At 37.0% G+C, this 22,343-nt stretch overlaps 3 protein-coding genes across 10 annotated transcripts in view; 2 read left to right on the top strand and 1 right to left on the bottom strand.

The window, feature by feature from the left end:
- Tep2 (Thioester-containing protein 2) overlaps positions 1–1,438 on the top strand; it is a 137,083-nt gene extending 135,645 nt beyond the window's left edge. For all 8 annotated transcript variants that reach the window (XM_067767947.1, XM_067767944.1, XM_067767946.1 and 5 more), the window contains exons 10-11: positions 51–590; positions 666–1,438. In XM_067767947.1, coding sequence (XP_067624048.1) covers positions 51–590; positions 666–1,223 — 1,098 coding nt within the window. In that variant the 3' untranslated portion in view covers positions 1,224–1,438. The remainder of the gene's footprint in view (positions 1–50; positions 591–665) is intronic.
- A 1,342-nt stretch (positions 1,439–2,780) lies between these two features.
- Positions 2,781–5,340, top strand: LOC137242763 (zinc carboxypeptidase). The gene is made up of 5 exons (XM_067770014.1): positions 2,781–3,027; positions 3,111–3,238; positions 4,141–4,531; positions 4,590–4,974; positions 5,075–5,340. Exons 1-5 carry the CDS (start codon positions 2,869–2,871, stop codon positions 5,284–5,286), a joined length of 1,275 nt encoding a protein of 424 aa, XP_067626115.1. The 5' UTR covers positions 2,781–2,868; the 3' UTR covers positions 5,287–5,340.
- A 6,372-nt stretch (positions 5,341–11,712) lies between these two features.
- Positions 11,713–22,343, bottom strand: part of Myo28B1 (Myosin 28B1) — a 35,821-nt gene continuing 25,190 nt past the window's right edge. The window contains 1 exon segment of the mRNA XM_067767942.1: positions 11,713–13,400. Coding sequence (XP_067624043.1) covers positions 12,249–13,400 — 1,152 coding nt within the window. The 3' untranslated portion in view covers positions 11,713–12,248.

Raw genomic sequence — 22,343 nt, 5'->3', positions numbered from 1 at the left:
TACACTACTAATAAATTTTATTAATATTTTTTTTTTTCCTTCCCACCCAGGAATACATATCAAAGTACCAATCACAAATCGACAATGGACTGAAATACCTGCTTGAGAACGTCGATCAAACCGATGACCAATACTCACTCTCAATTGCTGCATTAGCTTTACAATTTGCTAAGAACCCTGCTGCTGATAAAATACTCACTAAACTGCAAGGCCTTGCCAAGCAAGAGAACGATCGCAAGTGGTGGTCGAAAGCGGAGGCACCTAAGGAAGAAGACAAGTTTTGGTATTACCGTCCACGCAGTAATGATGTAGAGATCACGTCATATGTGCTACTAGCAGTGTTAGATAAAGACGGTGCAGAGAACACATTGCCCATAGTGAAGTGGCTCATTTCACAGCGTAACAGTAATGGTGGTTTCTCGTCGACGCAAGATACCGTTGTGGGATTACAAGCGCTAATAAGTTTTGCGGAACAGACCGGTTCTGGTAATGGAGAAATGGATATTGAATTTGTTTCAAGCGGTGGTGATGAGAACAAAGGAACCATACAAGTAACCCCAGAAAATTCATTGGTCTTACAAACACATGTGGTAAGTAGGAGGGAGGGAGGAAGAGAAATAACTAGCCTCGCCGACTTACATAACTTTTCCTGTATTATTTCTTAGCTACCAAAAACCACACGACAAGTTGATTTTACCGCCAAGGGCAAGGGTTCTGCGATGGTACAATTGTCATATCGTTACAATTTGGCTGATAAAGATAAGGCACCCAGTTTCCAAATAAAAACAAACGTGAAAAACGAAAAACCTACATTAATACTTGAAGTATGTGCCGAATATATGCCCGAAGAAGCTGCCGATGATCAAACCGAATCCAATATGGTTGTAATGGAGGTGGCTTTACCTTCAGGTTACACCGCCGATACGGACAGTTTTGAAGCAATCGGCGAAGTAGATCGTGTGAAACGTACTGAAACGAAGAATTCTGATTCAACTGTGATTGTATATTTCGATAGTTTGCCCAAGGGTGATGTTAAATGCATACCAATGCAAGCATCCAAGACTCATGCAGTGGCGAAACAGAAGCCAGCAGCTGTTAACGTTTATGATTATTATGATACAAATCGTCGTGCTATCGATTATTATCAGGTGCAATCGTCGCTTTGTGATATTTGCGAGGGAGATGATTGTGGTGAGAAGTGTCAAACAACGAAGGAGCAATAAATTTAATGAAAATGTTTTCATACTCAAAAATGTATATGTATGTTTTGTTTTAATGCATGTGTAATTTGTAAGATATTACAATTCTATGGCTGTAGTATTTCTAAAAGGCGTAAATTTAATAAGTATTTTATGACACACCAGCTGTCTAAAAAAATGTTTTTATAAAAGGATTGGTATCAAGTAAATTTGCACTTTAATAAATGAAAAAAGAAAAACTTTTAATTTTTATTTCAGACGAGGTGTGAAAGTAGGAGGAGATATACGCTGATCACTTATCGATGGCGGCGATGCCGGCGTAGATACAAAAAATTACTTACTTTTCGTATTTAAAAAACCGATATTTCAAAAAACGTTTATTTTATGTGTTTTTAAGAAAATCGACCTTTGGCTCCCACGTCAGCCGGTTCTATGTACTTGAGTAGCTCGGTCTTATTTCCAAGGGCAAGGGCTGTCAGTTCAATGTAGCGCGTTTCTTGTGGATAGCTTAAAACTTTCGATCCAAGGAAAAGTTACTTGTGGAGGGACTGTTCCTCATTTAATTGTCGAGCATAAAACTTAGAGACTGATACTGCTGTGTATTCCGAAAAAACACATAAACGCAAAACCGTCACAGTTCCGTCTGTATGTCTCGTTAAACATGTGAAGGAGGCGTTCTGAGTTAACATGTAATACTCATCGTAGAAACGATTTCTTTAAAACATTTGTGGTTCCTTGGTGTTCACGCCCAAGGGCGATTTACGACCGCATTTAAGAGCACCTCCATGCCTTCAACATCTAGCACCAATGCTCGCCAGACAGCACAGTGGTCATTTATACAGAAAATGATTAGCATCCTTTGTGGTAGTTACGCTTTTACAGTTTCTACAGCCATCATTACGTGGAATATCCATATTTTTCACAAAGGTGCCCATAGCCCAAAGATCGCTTTGGGCTGATCAGAACCTATTGCTATCGCTTCTATAACTAGTCAGAAGACTTCCTGCACTTTGCGCAGATTCTGTGTGGATTATTTTGCGGGCATACATATGCTCCTTATCATGGGCCGGCCAATTTTTAAATTTGCCGGATGTCGTACACTAATCGCGTTTTTTGCAGGGAAATATCAGGGAAAGTTTAAAGGTGTTTATGAGGCAAATGATTGCGCTTATAAACGGTATATGCAGATTGGTAATGAAAATTAATTTTCGTGGTAAATTACTTATTGAGGGAGCCCAAGACCTTTCGACAAGTATCAGCTCATTTCTGAATCTGAACTTTTCTCAAATGTTGTCCCCAGCAGGGGTCTTTTTACTTGGGATATAACAAACATTTAATTATTACGAAAATGTTGTTAGTCGAAGTAACTAACATCAACTAAACACAGTTTTGGCAAAACAATTATGTACATACCCTGTATCTTATCGAAACGACCAACTTTTGCCCCACCGACACAAACGTAAAGTTTATGGCTTGAGTTTAATGATAATATGATAACTACCGCTATAACCTACTGCCTCCTACCGATAATAAATTATTACCTATTAGTAGATTACACAGACCATGATAAATAATATTAATTCAAGAATTTTGTTTTTAGACCAAAAAGCTGCTAAAATAAGGCAGTCCTGATAAAATTCAGTTCAACGTTGACTGCGCTTATACAACAATGAGGCTCATTGAATTAATTTTTATATTTTTCGCTATAGCTATAGCTATCGCCAGTGCATCAAAAGTACGTTATGATAATTTTAAAGTTTTAAAAATTAAAACAAAAAATGTTCAACATCGAAAAATGATTGAAAAATTAGCTGAAAAGTCGAGGCACGTAAGTTAAAAAAGTTGGCATAGATCTTAGATTATAGATTTCACCTCATAATTATTTGTAATTCTTGTTGCTGTATTATTCAGTTCAATGTATGGCATGCTGACGCTAACGAAGTCCACATTATGGTTAGCCCACAGAAACTCATGCATCTACAGAACATCACACGTGCCTACAAATTACCATTCGAAGTGATGAGATCAAATGTACAAAGGTATGAATGTTGAAAAATTTTAAGGAACTTATATCAAGTTAAACAAATGTTGTAGTCGTCCCCCAATCCGCAATAGCTTTAGTTTTCCCTGCAGATAAAATGGGAGATAGTCAGGCAAAGCGAGAGTTTCGCTCTTTAGGTTTATTGTTTCCGATCTGGTGCTAATGGGATGCAAAGCGAGATAGTTGGTAGCCAACAAGATTAGCACTTATGCCATCTCTTAATCCGATAATTCGAAATAAGCGAGATTCGGAATCTCGGCTGCGGGGTTTACTTCACGATGGCGTTCCTAATTTATTTCAGGTTCAGAAGGTGATGTATGCAAAATTACTGTTTAAGTTCCACTCTTCGAAACAGCTAGGCATTTTTACTGTAGTATATTATCGTCTTGTGCTGACTCAATCCTCGAGCACTCTCCACTTTTGAGTGTCATTCAAAAAAAGCGAACACCGGCTCAACTCGATTTCTCAAGTAAAGGATTGAGCACGGTTGAGCATATTCTTTGTTGAGATTCAAGCTATTAGGAGCGAAACGGGGTTGTTTTGTGATTGTTGAAGGGGGTTTGCGGTTCGAAAAAATTTCAGGTAACACACGGGCACATTTCCTGTGTTTCAATGCTCAGTGGACCACATCCAGATAAAAAATTAATATTCAAATGCAACAAGAGGGCGATTCATATGGCTCAAATTGTGGCTGCATTTGCTGGTTAAATTTTTTATCGGATCTGCATCATCGTCCATTAGAACACAGGGATTAAGTTTATATAAGGTTCTTAGGGAGCGGCCATTTGAATATAACCTAACTAATAACCGAACAAAGGAAATAACTCAGAATATGTCTTAAATATTTACTTTTAATCTACATACAGCACTTGAAAAATATTTCTTATAAATTCACTGCAGCCTCATTGATAATGAACAAGCACCACTTAAATCGTCAGATGATCTTGAGACTTTTGGTTGGACACGTTATTATCCCTTATCAGCGATCGAGTCATTTTTGGATGATATACTCGCAAAATATCCCGGCATAACGAGTCACATTGATATCGGCACATCATATGAAAGGCGTCAGATACGCGGCGTCAAAATTTCATACAAAGAGGGTAACGCTGGTATATTCATCGAATCAAATATACATGCACGTGAATGGATAACATCGGCAACAGCAACTTGGTTCATTCAACAGCTTCTAACATCCACTGATACAAATGTACGTAAATTAGCTGAAAGTTATGATTGGTATATTGTGCCAGTTTTAAATGTTGATGGATTTGTTTATACACATGAAGTGGTGAGTGTTGAAAAAACATTAAAGAAAATTGTATAACAATCATATTTCTTTTATGTAGAATCGCATGTGGCGTAAGACACGACAACCCGTTGAGGGATCACCATGTATTGGTGCTGATGCCAACCGTAACAGTGATTCACATTGGATGGAAAATGGTGGTGCCTCATCAGATCCATGCTCTGAATTCTTTGGTGGTACACATCCATTTTCAGAGCCTGAAATTAAGGCGCTCTCTGAATATGTAATTCGACATAGGGATCGTATCAATATATGGCTCGCTTTTCATTCATACTCACAAGTTTTGCTTGCACCGTACGGCCATACGAGTGAACATACAAATAATCACGACGAGTTGATGGCTGTCGCAAAAGCGTACTCAGATGCGGTGAAAGCGTTGCCATATGGTACTGAATATACTTATGGTACATCAGCTACAGATATGTGTAAGTCAAATAATGCAAGAGCAAGTAGTTAAGTATACGTTAGTTTTTTTTGAAAAAATTATACTCTTGAAATCCTCACTTATTTTTTACTTTTTTATAGACACAACTTCTGGCAGCACCAGGGATTGGGTATACAACGAACAGGGTATTCGTATTTCATATACCATTGAATTCCGTGATACAGGACGTTTTGGTTTTATACTTCCACCGGTTCAAATTTTGCCTCATTGTCAAGATACACTCACAGGAATTTTAGCTTTGACGGAGGAAGCAAAGGAATTGGGTTATCTTAATCCCAAATATACAGTGTAAATAAGCAAACAAATGAATAAGTATAAATATAATAATTTTAGGGATGATTCTTTATATGTATTGATGGTTGTTTATATGTATTTGAAGTGCGTACAACCAGCGAAAGTTTGGGATTTTGTAGAACCCTTATAGTTGCCCTCTTTTGGACTAATAGTTTAGTGCTATTAAACTGCATCTTCGCGTATTTGAGCAAAAGCAGAATTTATGGCTCTTCCTTTCAATATTTGCCGCCTTAATATTATTGTCAAGTATAAACACAAAATCAGCTCTTCATTCAACCGCTGTTGTCAAACTGATAGAGGGATCCCTCGAGAAACAAGAGTTTGTGCTGGATGCCCTCAACAATATCCTACCAGCTGCAATTGAAAGCTATGCATACAAACTGCCAATTTTTGACGGGTGTCAATCCCTGAACATACTGAGGAAAGTTTTACTGGGTTTACGGATCGGCCAAATCATACGTTTTGCTGTCAACAATAGCTAAACATCGTTTTGTTTACGCGTAGGTACAATATCATCGTGCTTGTGAATTACTAGCACTCCAGCACTCTGACCGACTTCGACTTCATCTATGATAGCAGAGAGTAATGTGCGTCGGCTTCCGCTCCTGTTGTCACGTACACATTTCATATTTCAGCAAGGTATGAATGGAATGGTGATTCCCAAAAATCGGTCACCAGTTATACAAAGTAGAGGGTTATGATCACATAAAATTATGTGGAAATTGTGCTTCAGAAATGTTTGTTAACTACAAACATTTGCTCTTAATCTTGCATCATAAACGATTGGAGAAGTTTATGCACTCGCGTTAGGCAAGTATTCACATGCATTGTGTTTATGTCATTAATTCTCTTAATGATCACGTTTACAGCAAGAGTGTGTGTAACGGGAGCTAGAGGTGTGACTATTTGTACTGCTAATCCAGCAGTCTACTGACTAGAAATGTGAGTTTTTGCGTTGCTAATGAAAGCAGTATTACGGGTCTATATAAGTACTTGGTACGCCCACTTTTAAATCTTTTTAAAATATTTCAAAATACACCCGAATGGCTTCCATCTGTAATACTAGGTACAAACACACGCCATATTGGCAATTTATACCATTTGGGCAATTTATTACGCAATTTATCATATAATAAATTGTAATAACAAATTGCCAATTTAAAAAAAATTGCGTAATAAATTGTTTCAAACTGTAAATACAACCTTGTAAAGTGTGTTTATTGAGTAGATTTAAACGTCAGCTGCGCATGGCTCAACTATATGGTTGGCTCATCTCATCAGCTGATATTATTTTTTTCATTTCACTGGAGTAGGAATTGTCAAAAGAGGATGGCAAACTCAAAATGAAACCAAAACATTGAACACATTATCTTACAACACACAAAAATTTTAAAGTTTTATGTTTTCATTCCATTCCATTCACCTAATTCCAACACGCACATTTTGACATTCTGAACACAGGTATGTTGTTGCTGTAGAGATGAGCCAACCGGCCATCAAATTACTATTGTGTAAGCTAAATTGAGTTGTATGAACACCACTCAATTTGAATTGATATTGCCTCAATTTATTTTTCTGTTTGAACATAGCATAAGCAAACTTAAATGGATTTAAAAATGATAAATTTTTTACTTACAAAAGTCTATATTTATTAACAGGCATTTTACAAAGGCAAGGCTTAAAGAAAAGCTAAAATCTAGATATTATTATATGTACGTAGGGTGTTGACTTTATCCCTAGGACTTATACCCAACTTTTACTACGACTTCTTATACCCGGGTACAGGTGTGGCCAGTAGCCTGTTTTACCCGTTTTTTCTCATTTTTTCTGAGAAACAAGTTATTTTTTTTAATGCAATGTTGTAGCTGACTGTCTTACGAACATTTCAAGTAGTTATAACCATATATTTGTAGCCTGCTTCTAAGAATTGCGCGCATTCTAAGTTATTTCTAAGAAGTCAATAATTTCTATAGTTGTTAGAATTTTTAGAATACAACCTTTTTCGCGCACTCTTAATTATTTAGAAGAAGACATTATATTGTACCTTTGCTAGAATTTGCTGACAAACAACATTTGATATAATCGATTGGAGAGAGTTCAGAAAATCTTTATTAAGTATGCTCTGCGACCCCTTCATTTTGAACTTCCGGTTCCCGCTTATGAGTCTAGATGTTTGCTTATCGGTCTTAAGACACTAAATTGTAGGAGAACCTTCTTATCTCTGACTTTCATTTTTAATTTGATATCTGGGGTGGTGGACTGCCCCTTTTTACTTGAACGTATTTTCTTTGTTATTCCTAATATTTGTTTAAGGAATCATGCCACATTTTATGTGGGGCTGGCGAGGACTAATTATGCTGCCAATGCTCCTGTTGTCAGAGCTCTTAAAGAGTTTAATTTGCTTCCGAAATCTTCAGTTTTGGATTTCTCCTTTTGTGAAAATAGGTTTAAAATGCTACTTAATGACCAGTTAAGTTAGTTGGTATTTGCCTACATTTGTAATTAGTCTGTAAGAAATGTAACAATTTCAAGATTAAATAAATAAATAAATAGATTAATCCAACTACCTGGCAGGTAAGAAATGCTTCCAGAAACTTAAGGGTTGCAGCTATATAAACGGCAGTTTTGCGAGTTTATATTCATTGTAAACGTTCTTTTGAAGTGTGAAGTTGATTTATATTTGTGAAAATAACAAGTCAGAAAAAATTTAAAATATTACAACATGGATAGCAGAAGGAACATGGAATATTTGTCAATATATGAGGTAAATACAAATAACTCAAATATAATTTCATAAATGGAATAAAAATTAATTAAATTTATATAGATTATCTGACGCTGAAAAAGAGCAGTACATACAAAACCTGTTTGACGAAATCTCAGATGATGAATTATTTTCCGACCCTAAAGGGGATGAAAGCGAACAAGTAGCAGTAGCAGATGGCGTGGTTGAATCGGATGTAGAAGACCCTGATTACACAATTGACAATGCCCAGGTAGATGAGGCTGATTACGAAGAATCTGACAATGAATCCGATGCTGCAGATGATTCTGAGGAGATTATTTTCGTGCAGCTGAATTCGTAGCACGTGATAGTACCATATGGAGCTCACAGCCACGACTTGCACGCCAAACTAGGCAACAAAATATTTTGCGACAGCGAAGTGGGCCCGCAAGATCAACTACTATGATGTCAATAGTCAATACATATAAATGTTTTATGACTCCGGAAATGGTGGATATTATAGTACGCTACACCAACAAAAAAGCAGAAGCTACATATGCGGAATTAAACGCAAAACATCCAGAGGCGGAACCAAAAACATGGAAGAAGGTTACTTTGAGCGAAATGTATGCGTTCATTGGAGTGCTTATTATGACTGGCGCTAACCGCAACAACGCCGAATGTGCGCCGGACTTGTGGTCGGTGGAAAATTGTTCATCAATGGGCATTAACCGCTTTCAGGCCATACTGCGGTTTATAAGTTTTGACGATGGCAACACACGGGCACAACGTTTGGTAACTGACAAAGCTGCACCAATATCCGAGCTGTGGACCATGATGAACTACAACTTTGAGCAGTCATATAAGCCAAGTGAATGTCTAACGGTAGACGAGCAGCTCTTTCCATATCGTGGCCGCACCCGTTTCACGCAATACATCCCATCGAAACCGGCAAAATATGGCATCAAAGTGTGGTGGGTATGTGATGCCAAAAACGCATATCCACTGCATGGACAAATATATGCTGGCCAAGCACCTACGGGACGGGAAACTAACCAGGATGAACGCGTGGTCAAGGATTTAGTAAGCCGCTTTCATGGAACCGGCCGAAATATAACGATGGAAAATTTTTTTACATCCCTAAATCTACTGGAAAGCTTGTCATCCATGAATTTGACGGCAGTTGGAACTCTGCGGAAAAATAAGCCCTACATACCAAAAGAGATGTTGGCACACAAAGATCGTGCAGAGAGGTCAAGTACGTTCGGTTTTAGGCCCAACATATCCATTTGCTCCTATGTGCCGAAAAAAGCAAGGCAGTTATATTATTATCATCAATGCATAACGATGATCACATTGGCGAAAGCGCCAAACCAGAAATGATCGAGTTTTATAACAAGACAAAAGGAGGAGTGGACGTGATGGACCAATTGCTTGGAAAATATACTTGCCAAAGGATGACAAAGCGTTGGCCGTTGTTCCTGTTCTTCAATATGATTTTGACGGCATTGGCAGCGTACATCATATATTATGAGAATAATCCCAACATCAGATGCACCAATGCGAAGCGTAAGAGATTTCTTCGCCAGCTCGCCAAGGAACTGTCTATGCCCATAATTGAAGAGCGGTCGGTGAATCAGTGAGTGATGCGGGACTTCAACACAAAAATTGCAGTCGCGAGTTTCATAAGTACGGCCTTGCAAGGAAGTGCTGACAATAGGCCATCAACGTCTGCAGCTGCTGGTGCAAAACCAAAGAAACAGCAAGTTGGAAGCTGTTTTCTCTGCTACATCCATGACCAACACAGAAGACGAACGCGTTACATGTGCAGAATATGTCAGCGCCCAATATGCATACAGCATCCTTCAAATACATTTACATGTAATATTTGTGAAAATAATGAAGACAATTGAATAATTTAAATTTGTTTGCATATTTAGTTATAAGAAATAATCAATAAAATAATATTTTATAAAGAAAATAATAAATACAAATTTTTTCGTTCAAAAAATGAGAAAAAAGCTACTGGCCACACTTGTACCCGGGTATAAGAAGTCGTAGGTGTTAACTTTGAAAGCTTGTATCTCATCAATGCATGGACCTAGCATGACAAATAAGACACCAGTCGACGCAGATCAATATCTTTAGCGATGTAGGAGCTACATCACTCCAAAGTAGCTACTGGCCACACCTGTACTTGGGTATAAGTCCTAGGTTATATATTACTAGCTTTACCAGGCGCACGTTGTAACGTCCGAGATCGAATGGATGTTGCGTTATTTTTTCTGTTTTGTTTGTTGATAATTTAATTCATTGTTCTGTAAATTGAATTGAATTTTGTACGCATATTTGGTGAAATTTTCTGTTAAAACATTTTATTCTTGTATCTTATTTTATATTATTGTATTGCTTTTACCGCTGATGATTGTTGCTTTGATTACATTCCGAAGAAGCATGACTGGTGAGCCAATTTTCAAAGTTGATATATGCGCAGGCATTCCTTTTGGTTCTAAGGAGTATAGAAATTCATTTGGATAATTCACGATTTTATCTTCATTTGTAACTGTGTCGATCGATTTATATTTCGTCACTTCACCAGGAAATTGATTTTGAAAGCGATCATTGATTTTGTTAACATGATCATTTTTGGGAGCTAAGATAGTTTTTTCCCATAGCCAAAAAACAAAAACATTTAAATTTAAAATTCTTAATTCTGAAATATGAAAAACGTTCGTCTTGCTCGATGGAACCTCGAGCCAAAATTTGGTGTTGATCGAAGTATAGCAAACACGTTTTCATAGGGAACACACACACAGAATTTCATTTTTATAGAAGAGGTAGATAGACTGAAGCTAAACAATTTTTTAACAGCGGCAGATTACTAAACTTCCAAAAGGCATAACAGCTAAACTCAACAATGCAGTCAAACTTTAGGTGTTAAAATAACTTAAGTTTGTACGGCAGCCATAGTTTTTCCCCATTCCACATTTTACTGGAGGTTTTAGGACTTAATGTCACATAGCTCCTTACCAATTTTAATTATCCTACCATTACGACATTCAGATATATGCAGTATAATATATTCCATATGTATGGGAGGTGCCACGCACCCTTTTTCCCAATTTCATATTTTCTTGGTGGTATTAGGGATTGACCTCATATAATTCCTTACTGAATTTCAATGTTCTGGCATGTATACCTTCAAATTTATGCATTACTAAAGATTCCATTTGTATGGGAGGTGCCACGCCCCCTTTCTCCAAATTCCGCATTTTCTTGGTGGTTTTAGGGATTGACCTCATATAACTCCTCATTGAATTTCAATGTTCTGGCATGTATACCTTCAAAGGTATGCAGTGCCAAAGATTCCATTTGTATAGGAGGTGCCACGCCCCTTTTATATATCGAAATTATTTTTAGCCTAAAACCGTCCCGTTGATCGAAGGAACCCATAACCAAAATTTGGTGATGATTGATGTGTGGAAAATACGTTTCCATAGCGAACACACACAGAATTTGATTTTAATATATATATGGCTAAACCGATTTGGGATTTCAAAATCAACTAACCATCATCTCTCCTTCCTGTATCTTTCCTAAAAATTTCATGGCAATCTGTCGAGCCGTTCTCGAGTTATGGAGTGACAATCAAAATGTACACTTCTTTTTATATACATATATAGATTTTCAATCCAAATATACTAACCATACATAAGTAATTTCATATTTAAATAGAAAACCTTTTTACAATTTACAATTACAAAATTACAATTTCAACAATATGTCGCTTGAAATATCAGCAATTATATACGGCTGCACTTGGGCCATATATAATATGCATTTATTCATAAATCCATATATATGTTTATATGTATATGCCTTTTCGGCAATTATTTGGTTCCTTAAATATAAGAAATAATGAAGAACTTTCTCATTTTTGAACGGCATAACACGCATATGATAACCAATAACATGTCACTAACGAAGTGATGTGATATCCGCATGAAGATATTTGAATATCACGTGATCGAAAAAATCATATCTTCTTCAATAAATTATGATATGCGGACAATGTCATTTGTGTAACGACATGATAACAACATCACGTGATTTCATCAATCACATCACATGAAACATGGAAGACTTGCATAGTTGCAGGCGTACTTTCTACAGAGTTAATTACAGTTTCATAGTGTTTAACGTAAATTTTTCTCACAAAATTTCCTAAAGTAATTTTACATTCGCATTTGATGGACCATTTTTCGTGGTGGTGGAGCTTCGTAATGATTCATTGGGCGTGATAGCAATTTAGATGGTATATCTTTTTTGAGCAGTATTTCACGTTCGAACATTAACGATTTCTCTCTCACATTCGATACGATTGGGCCACTTACTTCGACATCATCGAGGAAACCAAAAACGTCATCAACAATTTGTTTCGATGATTCCACATCAATGTAGTTATCACTTGATAAGTGCGATTCATGCAAATGGTGAATTTCGGGTGCGATAACATGAGCTGATGAGTAAACTGTGTAACCGTTTCTTTCATTCATGTCATTTATATAGTTTGTGTGATTCGTGTCATTAAGAGCTTGCATTCCATTCGTCCTGCCACCATTCATTGGAATTGTTGTTGTTATATGCACGGGCTGCGTAGTTGTATCTACCATGTGCGACATAGCCATTGTATTTGCATTGAGACGCACAAGTTTTTCCCTCTCCAAACGCTGATGCTCCAAGGCTTGACGCACAAGTACGTCTTCTGATGCACGAAACGCTTGAAATTCCTTACGCCTTCGTCTCCGCTCTGCATAGCGCAATTTGTATGCTTGACGTGCCAAATATCCACGACAATAAGCTTGCAAATGCGTTATGCGATTTCGGAAGAATGTGAACTGCAGCCTTAGCCGCCTTTGTGCTAGAAAAGCTGCCAAGCGATGAAAGCCCTGCCGCATGATGATTAACTTTTGTCGCTGTTTATAAGCACGCCAAGTTTTTTGTATTACTACCACGGCAGCGCGATATCGGTGCAATTGACGCCGGAAGAGCACTTTTCGAAAACCGCGCTGTATGGCTATTATGGATGATATTACTTTACTGGCGCGCTCTTTCTCTAGCAGCGTGTCATCTGCATCTTTGAGGAAAACTTTATGCTGGCCAAATTGGTAGTGAGATGAAGCATGTAAAAATTTCTTGCAGATTTCCTTGGTTATCCGACGACAATCGATGGTGTTTGTTGGACCAAGATCAGTCAGTAATAGGCGGTAGCGTTCGACGAAATCCCTATAGCTGTGCCGTATGGGATAACCGGCTTGTCGTATGCGCGCTGTCTCCATCATGCCGGAATAGCGCAGTTGACGTACGCACAGTTCACGATCGAAGAGCTATAAATAAATAAAGAACTATTAAAAATTCGATGTAACAATATTGTATTAATTTTGATAAGATCATATCAGATATGACAATAATATATTGGTTCAGATAATATTAGATTAGCTAAGATTGGTTACGGTTAGCGTTGAATAGGCTACAGCAAACTAGGCTAAGATGCAGGTAGATCAATAGCCAGTGCATTGGCAAAAATCTGGGGAATGACGGTAGGGAAATACTTTATAGTGTGTGGAGACACTTAGTAACTTCAGCTCACACTAGAAGCACAAGTTGGGATTGGGTACTTTTAAATCGAAGGCTATAAAAGTCGAGCTAGCTTTCTGCGTAAGCTTGTGCGAAAAGAGACACCCGTTACTTCGTCCGTTTGGACTTAGCAAGATACTTTCAAGTTATCCTGCTGTATTCTGCTATCTGAAAAACGAGCACGAAAGATGAGCGATGTAAGGTAAGGATTCTCGTAGGTTTCTAACAGAAACTACTTTTCGAAAATTCCAACTTCATAGGAATTAGCTTCACTATTGGTGAAACAGAAGACCCGGGGCGCCAGCGAAAACCTGGCGTAGAACTGTCGACGAAGAATTGCAAGATGTCGGTTACACGTGGAATGATGTCACGAGGAGAGCACCAAATAGGAGTTAAGGAATGAAAGAAGAAAGAAGATCGGTGATTATCGCCGTGGTGTGGTGGTTGCATGCTGCGCCTACCACACCGAAGATCCTGGGTTCACGCTACAGGCTAAGCAACATCAAGATTTTAGAAACAAGTTTTTTTTCCAATTAAAATTGTCCCTAGTCAATGATTTTGCTAGCACTCAGAGGGTATTTCTGCCATGAAAACTCATCTGCTTCGCAGATGCTGTTCGGAATCGGCATAAAACATCTAAGCCCCGTCCCGTATGTAGGACAAAATAAAAGGGAGCACGACGTAAATTGGAAGGGAGGCTCGGCATAAAATTTCATAGGGGGCTATCGCGACTTAAATATATCATATATATATATATATATGATTACCAAAGATTCTCAACCTTACATAAGCCATTGGGAATTCTACAAGTCTAGGGGTCAGGATGGCATACTTGGGGATTTCGTGCAGCTATTTGGCTCCCACTTACTCCAATTATCTGTGTTTGGGTAAGGTCGAAATATGATAAAAGGCTGATTGTCGGTCCTCTTTTCAGTTTATTTATTTCTTTTATTTTCTCGATGCATTTAGGTTACGGTGGTGAATGACCAGTTGCGAGAACTAGAGTTGAGGTCTACCAAGTAGTGCCCGTGCTCATGGTCTCTGCAATTTTGTCAAGGAAAACCGTCTAGTTTCACGAATGCGATACCGGATAGTTGTGATCGGTCGATCTGAGAAGTGCGGATTAGCTATCAATTATAGTAAACATTTTGTTTGCGAGGAGGTTCGATATACTTCGATTTAGACCTCCCTCAATTGGGAGAGTGCCACTGACAGGGTTCAGCATTCTGCCATTATTCTTGAGAGCAAGCTGTCATTAATGTGGAAAAATATTAATGATGGCTTTTATTGCCGTATACTGCCGTTGAGGTTCAATTGGTAAATGCTGGTGTTCTGGTCCATCTGATTATCTTCTATGGAGGTTTCATGTGGTAGACACTTCTCCGTTGGAAAGCGGTACAACACAGCATTAAACAAAATGCTGAACCTGTACTTGGTTGACTTGGTGTCTACATGGCCACTACAAGGCACCGAGATGCGGGATACGAGCTTGTAAATATGGGACACTCCAGCGTTGTGATTGATTCCACTTCGACTACTACGCCGGCCTCCACTTTTCTTGGTAGATAAGCCACTCAAATTTCTTCAAGTTAATCAATATGAGGTGGTAGTATTTTAAACTTGTCAACAGATCACACTTAGTTCACCGTTTTTCACTATGGGCTTAATGGGATGATATACGCCGCTTTAACTGAAATTTATTAATTAATTTGAAAGTAAAGCGGCTACAACTTAACTCTGTCACGCTGATTTGAGTTGGTTGAGAGTAATTTGGGATCGCTTGACCTCGCTAGTAGTTGCATCATACAACTTTATGACCAAAATTGTCGGAACATAAACGACAACTGCCGACCATTGGGCACTTGCGCACTGAGCGGTGACTACCAGTAAAGACTTGAGGATTCCGGTGGCCTCTTTGCACTTAGCTTCAGACATATGAGTGTCGGCTCGGACGTATTCCACCCTTCGTAAACGTTACTTTAAATAGTTGTAAACCAATTGAACCACTAGGTATACAAACAAGCTGTCCTTTACCCCCAACTCAGCCTAATTTACTCTTGCTTGAATTGGATTGTAAAAGATTATTTTAAAGATTTGCTCAAATTATATAAAATAACATTCGATCACACTACAATCAGATTACATATGAATATTGGGATGCAATAAACTATTGTAAAAAACCTTAGCTATATTTTACTACATTAGATTTCGAATATAAATATTAACTAAATTTAATTTTTATATTTAAGAATTCATGAGCTTAACACCGGCTTATAATAATTGAATTTCAATTATTATGTTTTTTCTAAGAGAAACTGAAAAGAAAGAAACATTTACTGGCATATTGCGACGGACCATTTCGAAAACCGCCAACGTAATTATCATCAGGCAATTTTGTAATGTTATCAAAGGTTTCACCGGGATTCGAACCGGGAATCACATGGTGAAACTGCAGTAGCCTTTAACCACTAGGCCATCCTGCTGGTATTTGTTTTCTCATTCCTACACTAACAACACAATTGAGACATTCTGTCTCTATATTGATTTGTGTGCCATGTAGATTTGTTTTTTGTAAAGTTCTTCTTCGTTGCGAATGAGAAGCTTTGTCAACTCGGGCTCAGTTGTACATATTTATTTATGTTTTTTTAATGGTGTGTTCAGTTTGTACTTATATTTAAGAATTCATGAGCTTAACACCGGCTTATAATAATTGAATTTCAATTATTATGTTTTTTCTAAGAGAAACTGAAAAGAAAGAAACATTTACTGGCATATTGCGATGGACCATTTCGAAAACCGCCAACGTAATCATCATCAGGCAATTTTGTAATGTTATCAAAGGTTTCACCGGGATTCGAACCGTGAATCACATGGTGAAACTGCAGTAGCCTTTAACCACTAAGCCATCCTGCTGGTATTTGTTTTCATGCTTAATTCAGGTTTTCTCATTTCTACACTAACAACACAATTGAGAGCCATGTAGATTTGTTTTTTGTAAAGTTCTTCTTCGTTGCGAATGAGAAGCTTTGTCAACTCGGGCTCAGTTGTACATATTTATGTATGTTTGTTTAATGGTGTGTTCAGTTTATACTTATATTTAAGAATTCATGAGCTTAACACCGGCTTATAATAATTGAATTTCATTTATTATGTTTTTTCTAAGAGAAACTGAAAAGAAAGAAACATTTACTGGCATATTGCGATGGACCATTTCGAAAACCGCCAACGTAGTCATCATCAGGCAATTTTGTAATGTTATCAAAGGTTCCACCGGGATTCGAACCGTGAATCACATGGTGAAACTGCAGTAGCCTGTAACCACTTGGCCATCCTGCTGGTATATGTTTTTATGCTTAATTCAGGTTTTCTCATTTCTACACTAACAACACAATTGAGACATTCTGTCTCTATATTGATTTGTGTGCCATGTAGATTTGTTTTTTGTAAAGTTCTTCTTCGTTGCGAATGAGAAGCTTTGTCAACTCGGGCTCAGTTGTACATATTTATGTATGTTTGTTTAATGGTGTGTTCAGTTTATACTTATATTTAAGAATTCATGAGCTTAACACCGGCTTATAATAATTGAATTTCAATTATTATGTTTTTTGTAAGAGAAACTGAAAAGAGAGAAACATTTACTGGCATATTGCGATGGACCATTTCGAAAACCGCCAACGTAATCATCATCAGGCAATTTTGTAATGTAATCAAAGGTTTCACCGGGATTCGAACCGTGAATCACATGGTGAAACTGCAGTAGCCTTTAACCACTAGACCATCCTGCTGGTATTTGTTTTCATGCTTAATTCAGGTTTTCTCATTTCTACACTAACAACACAATTGAGACATTCTGTCTCTATATTGATTTGTGTGCCATGTAGATTTGTTTTTTGTAAAGTTCTTCTTCGTTGCGAATGAGAAGCTTTGTCAACTCGGGCTCAGTTGTACATATTTATTTATGTTTTTTTAATGGTGTGTTCAGTTTGTACTTATATTTAAGAATTCATGAGCTTAACACCGGCTTATAATAATTGAATTTCAATTATTATGTTTTTTCTAAGAGAAACTGAAAAGAAAGAAACATTTACTGGCATATTGCGATGGACCATTTCGAAAACCGCCAACGTAATCATCATCAGGCAATTTTGTAATGTTATCAAAGGTTTCACCGGGATTCGAACCGTGAATCACATGGTGAAACTGCAGTAGCCTTTAACCACTAAGCCATCCTGCTGGTATTTGTTTTCATGCTTAATTCAGGTTTTCTCATTTCTACACTAACAACACAATTGAGAGCCATGTAGATTTGTTTTTTGTAAAGTTCTTCTTCGTTGCGAATGAGAAGCTTTGTCAACTCGGGCTCAGTTGTACATATTTATGTATGTTTGTTTAATGGTGTGTTCAGTTTATACTTATATTTAAGAATTCATGAGCTTAACACCGGCTTATAATAATTGAATTTCAATTATTATGTTTTTTCTAAGAGAAACTGAAAAGAGAGAAACATTTACTGGCATATTGCGATGGACCATTTCGAAAACCGCCAACGTAATCATCATCAGGCAATTTTGTAATGTAATCAAAGGTTTCACCGGGATTCGAACCGTGAATCACATGGTGAAACTGCAGTAGCCTTTAACCACTAGACCATCCTGCTGGTATTTGTTTTCATGCTTAATTCAGGTTTTCTCATTTCTACACTAACAACACAATTGAGACATTCTGTCTCTATATTGATTTGTGTGCCATGTAGATTTGTTTTTTGTAAAGTTCTTCTTCGTTGCGAATGAGAAGCTTTGTCAACTCGGGCTCAGTTGTACATATTTATGTATGTTTTTTTAATGGTGGGTTCAGTTTATACTTATATTTAAGAATTCATGAGCTTAACACCGGCTTATAATAATTGAATTTCAATTATTATGTTTTTTCTAAGAGAAACTGAAAAGAAAGAAACATTTACTGGCATATTGCGATGGACCATTTCGAAAACCGCCAACGTAATCATCATCAGGCAATTTTGTAATGTTATCAAAGGTTTCACCGGGATTCGAACCGTGAATCACATGGTGAAACTGCAGTAGCCTTTAACCACTAGGCCATCCTGCTGGTATTTGTTTTCATGCTTAATTCAGGTTTTCTCATTTCTACACTAACAACACAATTGAGACATTCTGTCTCTATATTGATTTGTTTGCCATGTAGATTTGTTTTTTGTAAAGTTCTTCTTCGTTGCGAATGAGAAGCTTTGTCAACTCGGGCTCAGTTGTAGATAATTATGTATGTTTGTTTAATGGTGTGTTCAGTTTATATTTATATTTAAGAATTCATGAGCTTAACACCGGCTTATAATAATTGAATTTCAATTATTATGTTTTTTCTAAGAGAAACTGAAAAGAGAGAAACATTTACTGGCATATTGCGATGGACCATTTCGAAAACCACCAACGTAATCATCATCAGGCAATTTTGTAATGTTATCAAAGGTTTCACCGGGATTCGAACCGTGAATCACATGGTGAAACTGCAGTAGCCTTTAACCACTAGACCATCCTGCTGGTATTTGTTTTCATGCTTAATTCAGGTTTTCTCATTTCTACACTAACAACACAATTGAGACATTCTGTCTCTATATTGATTTGTGTGTCATGTAGATTTGGTTTTTGTAAAGTTCTTCTTCGTTGCCAATGAGAAGCTTTGTCAACTCGGGCTCAGTTGTACATATTTATGTATGTTTGTTTAATGGTGTGTTCAGTTTATACTTATATTTAAGAATTCATGAGCTTAACACCGGCTTATAATAATTGAATTTCACTTATTATGTTTTTTCTAAGAGAAACTGAAAGAAAGAAACATTTACTGGCATATTGCGATGGACCATTTCGAAAACCGCCAACGTAATCATCATCAGGCAATTTTGTAATGTTATCAAAGGTTTCACCGGGATTCGAACCGTGAATCACATGGTGAAACTGCAGTAGCCTGTAACCACTTGACTATCCTACTGGTATTTGTTTTCATGCTTAATTCAGGTTTTCTCATTTCTACACTAACAACACAATTGAGACATTCTGTCTCTATATTGATTTGTGTGCCATGTAGATTTAGTTTTTGTAAAGTTCTTCTTCGTTGCGAATGAGAAGCTTTGTCAACTCGGGCTCAGTTGTACATATTTATGTATGTTTGTTTAATGGTGTGTTCAGTTTATACTTATATTTAAGAATTCATGAGCTTAACACCGGCTTATAATAATTGAATTTCACTTATTATGTTTTTTCTAAGAGAAACTGAAAAGAAAGAAACATTTACTGGCATATTGCGATGGACTATTTCGAAAACCGCCAACGTAATCATCATCAGGCAATTTTGTAATGTTATCAAAGGTTTCACCGGGATTCGAACCGTGAATGACATGGTGAAACTGCAGTAGCCTTTAACAACTAGGCCATCCTGCTGGTATTTGTTTTCATGCTTAATTCTGGTTTTCTCATTTCTACACTAACAACACAATTGAGACATTCTGTCTCTATATTGATTTGTGTGCCATGTAGATTTGTTTTTTGTAAAGTTCTTCTTCGTTGCGAATGAGAAGCTTTGTCAACTCGGGCTCAGTTGTACATATTTATGTATGTTTGTTTAATGGTGTGTTCAGTTTATACTTATATTTAAGAATTCATGAGCTTAACACCGGCTTATAATAATTGAATTTCAATTATTATGTTTTTTGTAAGAGAAACTGAAAAGAAAGAAACATTTACTGGCATATTGCGATGGACCATTTCGAAAACCGCCAACGTAATCATCATCAGGCAATTTTGTAATGTTATCAAAGGTTTCACCGGGATTCGAACCGTGAATCACATGGTGAAACTGCAGTAGCCTTTAACCACTATGCCATCCTGCTGGTATTTGTTTTCATGCTTAATTCAGGTTTTCTCATTTCTACACTAACAACACAATTGAGACATTCTGTCTCTATATTGATTTGTGTGCCATGTAGATTTGTTTTTTGTAAAGTTCTTCTTCGTTACGAATGAGAAGCTTTGTCAACTCGGGCTCAGTTGTACATATTTATGTATGTTTGTTTAATGGTGTGTTCAGTTTATACTTATATTTAAGAATTCATGAGCTTAACACCGGCTTATAATAATTGAATTTCATTTATTATGTTTTTTCTAAGAGAAACTGAAAAGAAAGAAACATTTACTGGCATATTGCGATGGACCATTTCGAAAACCGCCAACGTAATCATCATCAGGCAATTTTGTAATGTTATCAAAGGTTTCACCGGGATTCGAACCATGAATCACATGGTGAAACTGCAGTAGCCTGTAACCACTTGACCATCCTGCTGGTATTTGTTTTCATGCTTAATTCAGGTTTTCTCATTTCTACACTAACAACACAATTGAGACATTCTGTCTCTATATTGATTTGTGTGCCATGTAGATTTGGTTTTTGTAAAGTTCTTCTTCGTTGCGAATGAGAAGCTTTGTCAACTCGGGCTCAGTTGTACATATTTATGTATGTTTGTTTAATGGTGTGTTCAGTTTATACTTATATTTAAGAATTCATGAGCTTAACACCGGCTTATAATAATTGAATTTCACTTATTATGTTTTTTCTAAGAGAAACTGAAAAGAAAGAAACATTTACTGGCATATTGCGATGGACTATTTCGAAAACCGCCAACGTAATCATCATCAGGCAATTTTGTAATGTTATCAAAGGTTTCACCGGGATTCGAACCGTGAATCACATGGTGAAACTGCAGTAGCCTTTAACCACTAGGCCATCCTGCTGGTATTTGTTTTCATGCTTAATTCAGGTTTTCTCATTTCTACACTAACAACACAATTGAGACATTCTGTCTCTATATTGATTTGTGTGCCATGTAGATTTGTTTTTTGTAAAGTTCTTCTTCGTTGCGAATGAGAAGCTTTGTCAACTCGGGCTCAGTTGTACATATTTATGTATGTTTGTTTAATGGTGTGTTCAGTTTATACTTATATTTAAGAATTCATGAGCTTAACACCGGCTTATAATAATTGAATTTCAATTATTATGTTTTTTGTAAGAGAAACTGAAAAGAAAGAAACATTTACTGGCATATTGCGATGGACCATTTCGAAAACCGCCAACGAAATCATCATCAGGCAATTTTGTAATGTTAGCAAAGGTTTCACCGGGATTCGAACCGTGAATCACATGGTGAAACTGCAGTAACCTTTAACCACTAGGCCATCCTGCTGGTATTTGTTTTCATGCTTAATTCAGGTTTTCTCATTTCTACACTAACAACACAATTGAGACATTCTGTCTCTATATTGATTTGTGTGCCATACATAAATATGTACAACTGAGCCCGAGTTGACAAAGCTTCTCATTCGCAACGAAGAAGAACTTTACAAAAAACAAATCTACATGGCACACAAATCAATATAGAGACAGAATGTTTCAATTGTGTTGTTAGTGTAGAAATGAGAAAACCTGAATTAAGCATGAAAACAAATACCAGCAGGATGGCCTAGTGGTTAAAGGCTACTGCAGTTTCACCATGTGATTCACGGTTCGAATCCCGGTGAAACCTTTGATAACATTACAAAATTGCCTGATGATGATTACGTTGGCGGTTTTCGAAATGGTCCATCGCAATATGCCAGTAAATGTTTCTTTCTTTTCAGTTTCTCTTAGAA

This window comes from Eurosta solidaginis, chromosome 2 (genome assembly GCF_040869045.1).
Source record: "Eurosta solidaginis isolate ZX-2024a chromosome 2, ASM4086904v1, whole genome shotgun sequence".
Classification (NCBI taxonomy): Eukaryota; Metazoa; Arthropoda; class Insecta; order Diptera; family Tephritidae; genus Eurosta; species Eurosta solidaginis.
This window is presented reverse-complemented; position numbering and strand designations above follow the sequence as displayed.

What these genes read in the sequence shown, in the direction of transcription:
- LOC137242763 (XM_067770014.1), top strand. Translation starts at nt 2,869, where the DNA reads ATGAGGCTCATTGAATTAATTTTTATATTTTTCGCTATAGCTATAGCT. An exon ending in ATGAGATCAAATGTACAAAG is followed by an intron (nt 3,239 to 4,140) that starts GTATGAATGTTG and finishes AATTCACTGCAG; the next exon opens with CCTCATTGATAATGAACAAG. An exon ending in TACATCAGCTACAGATATGT is followed by an intron (nt 4,975 to 5,074) that starts GTAAGTCAAATA and finishes ACTTTTTTATAG; the next exon opens with ACACAACTTCTGGCAGCACC.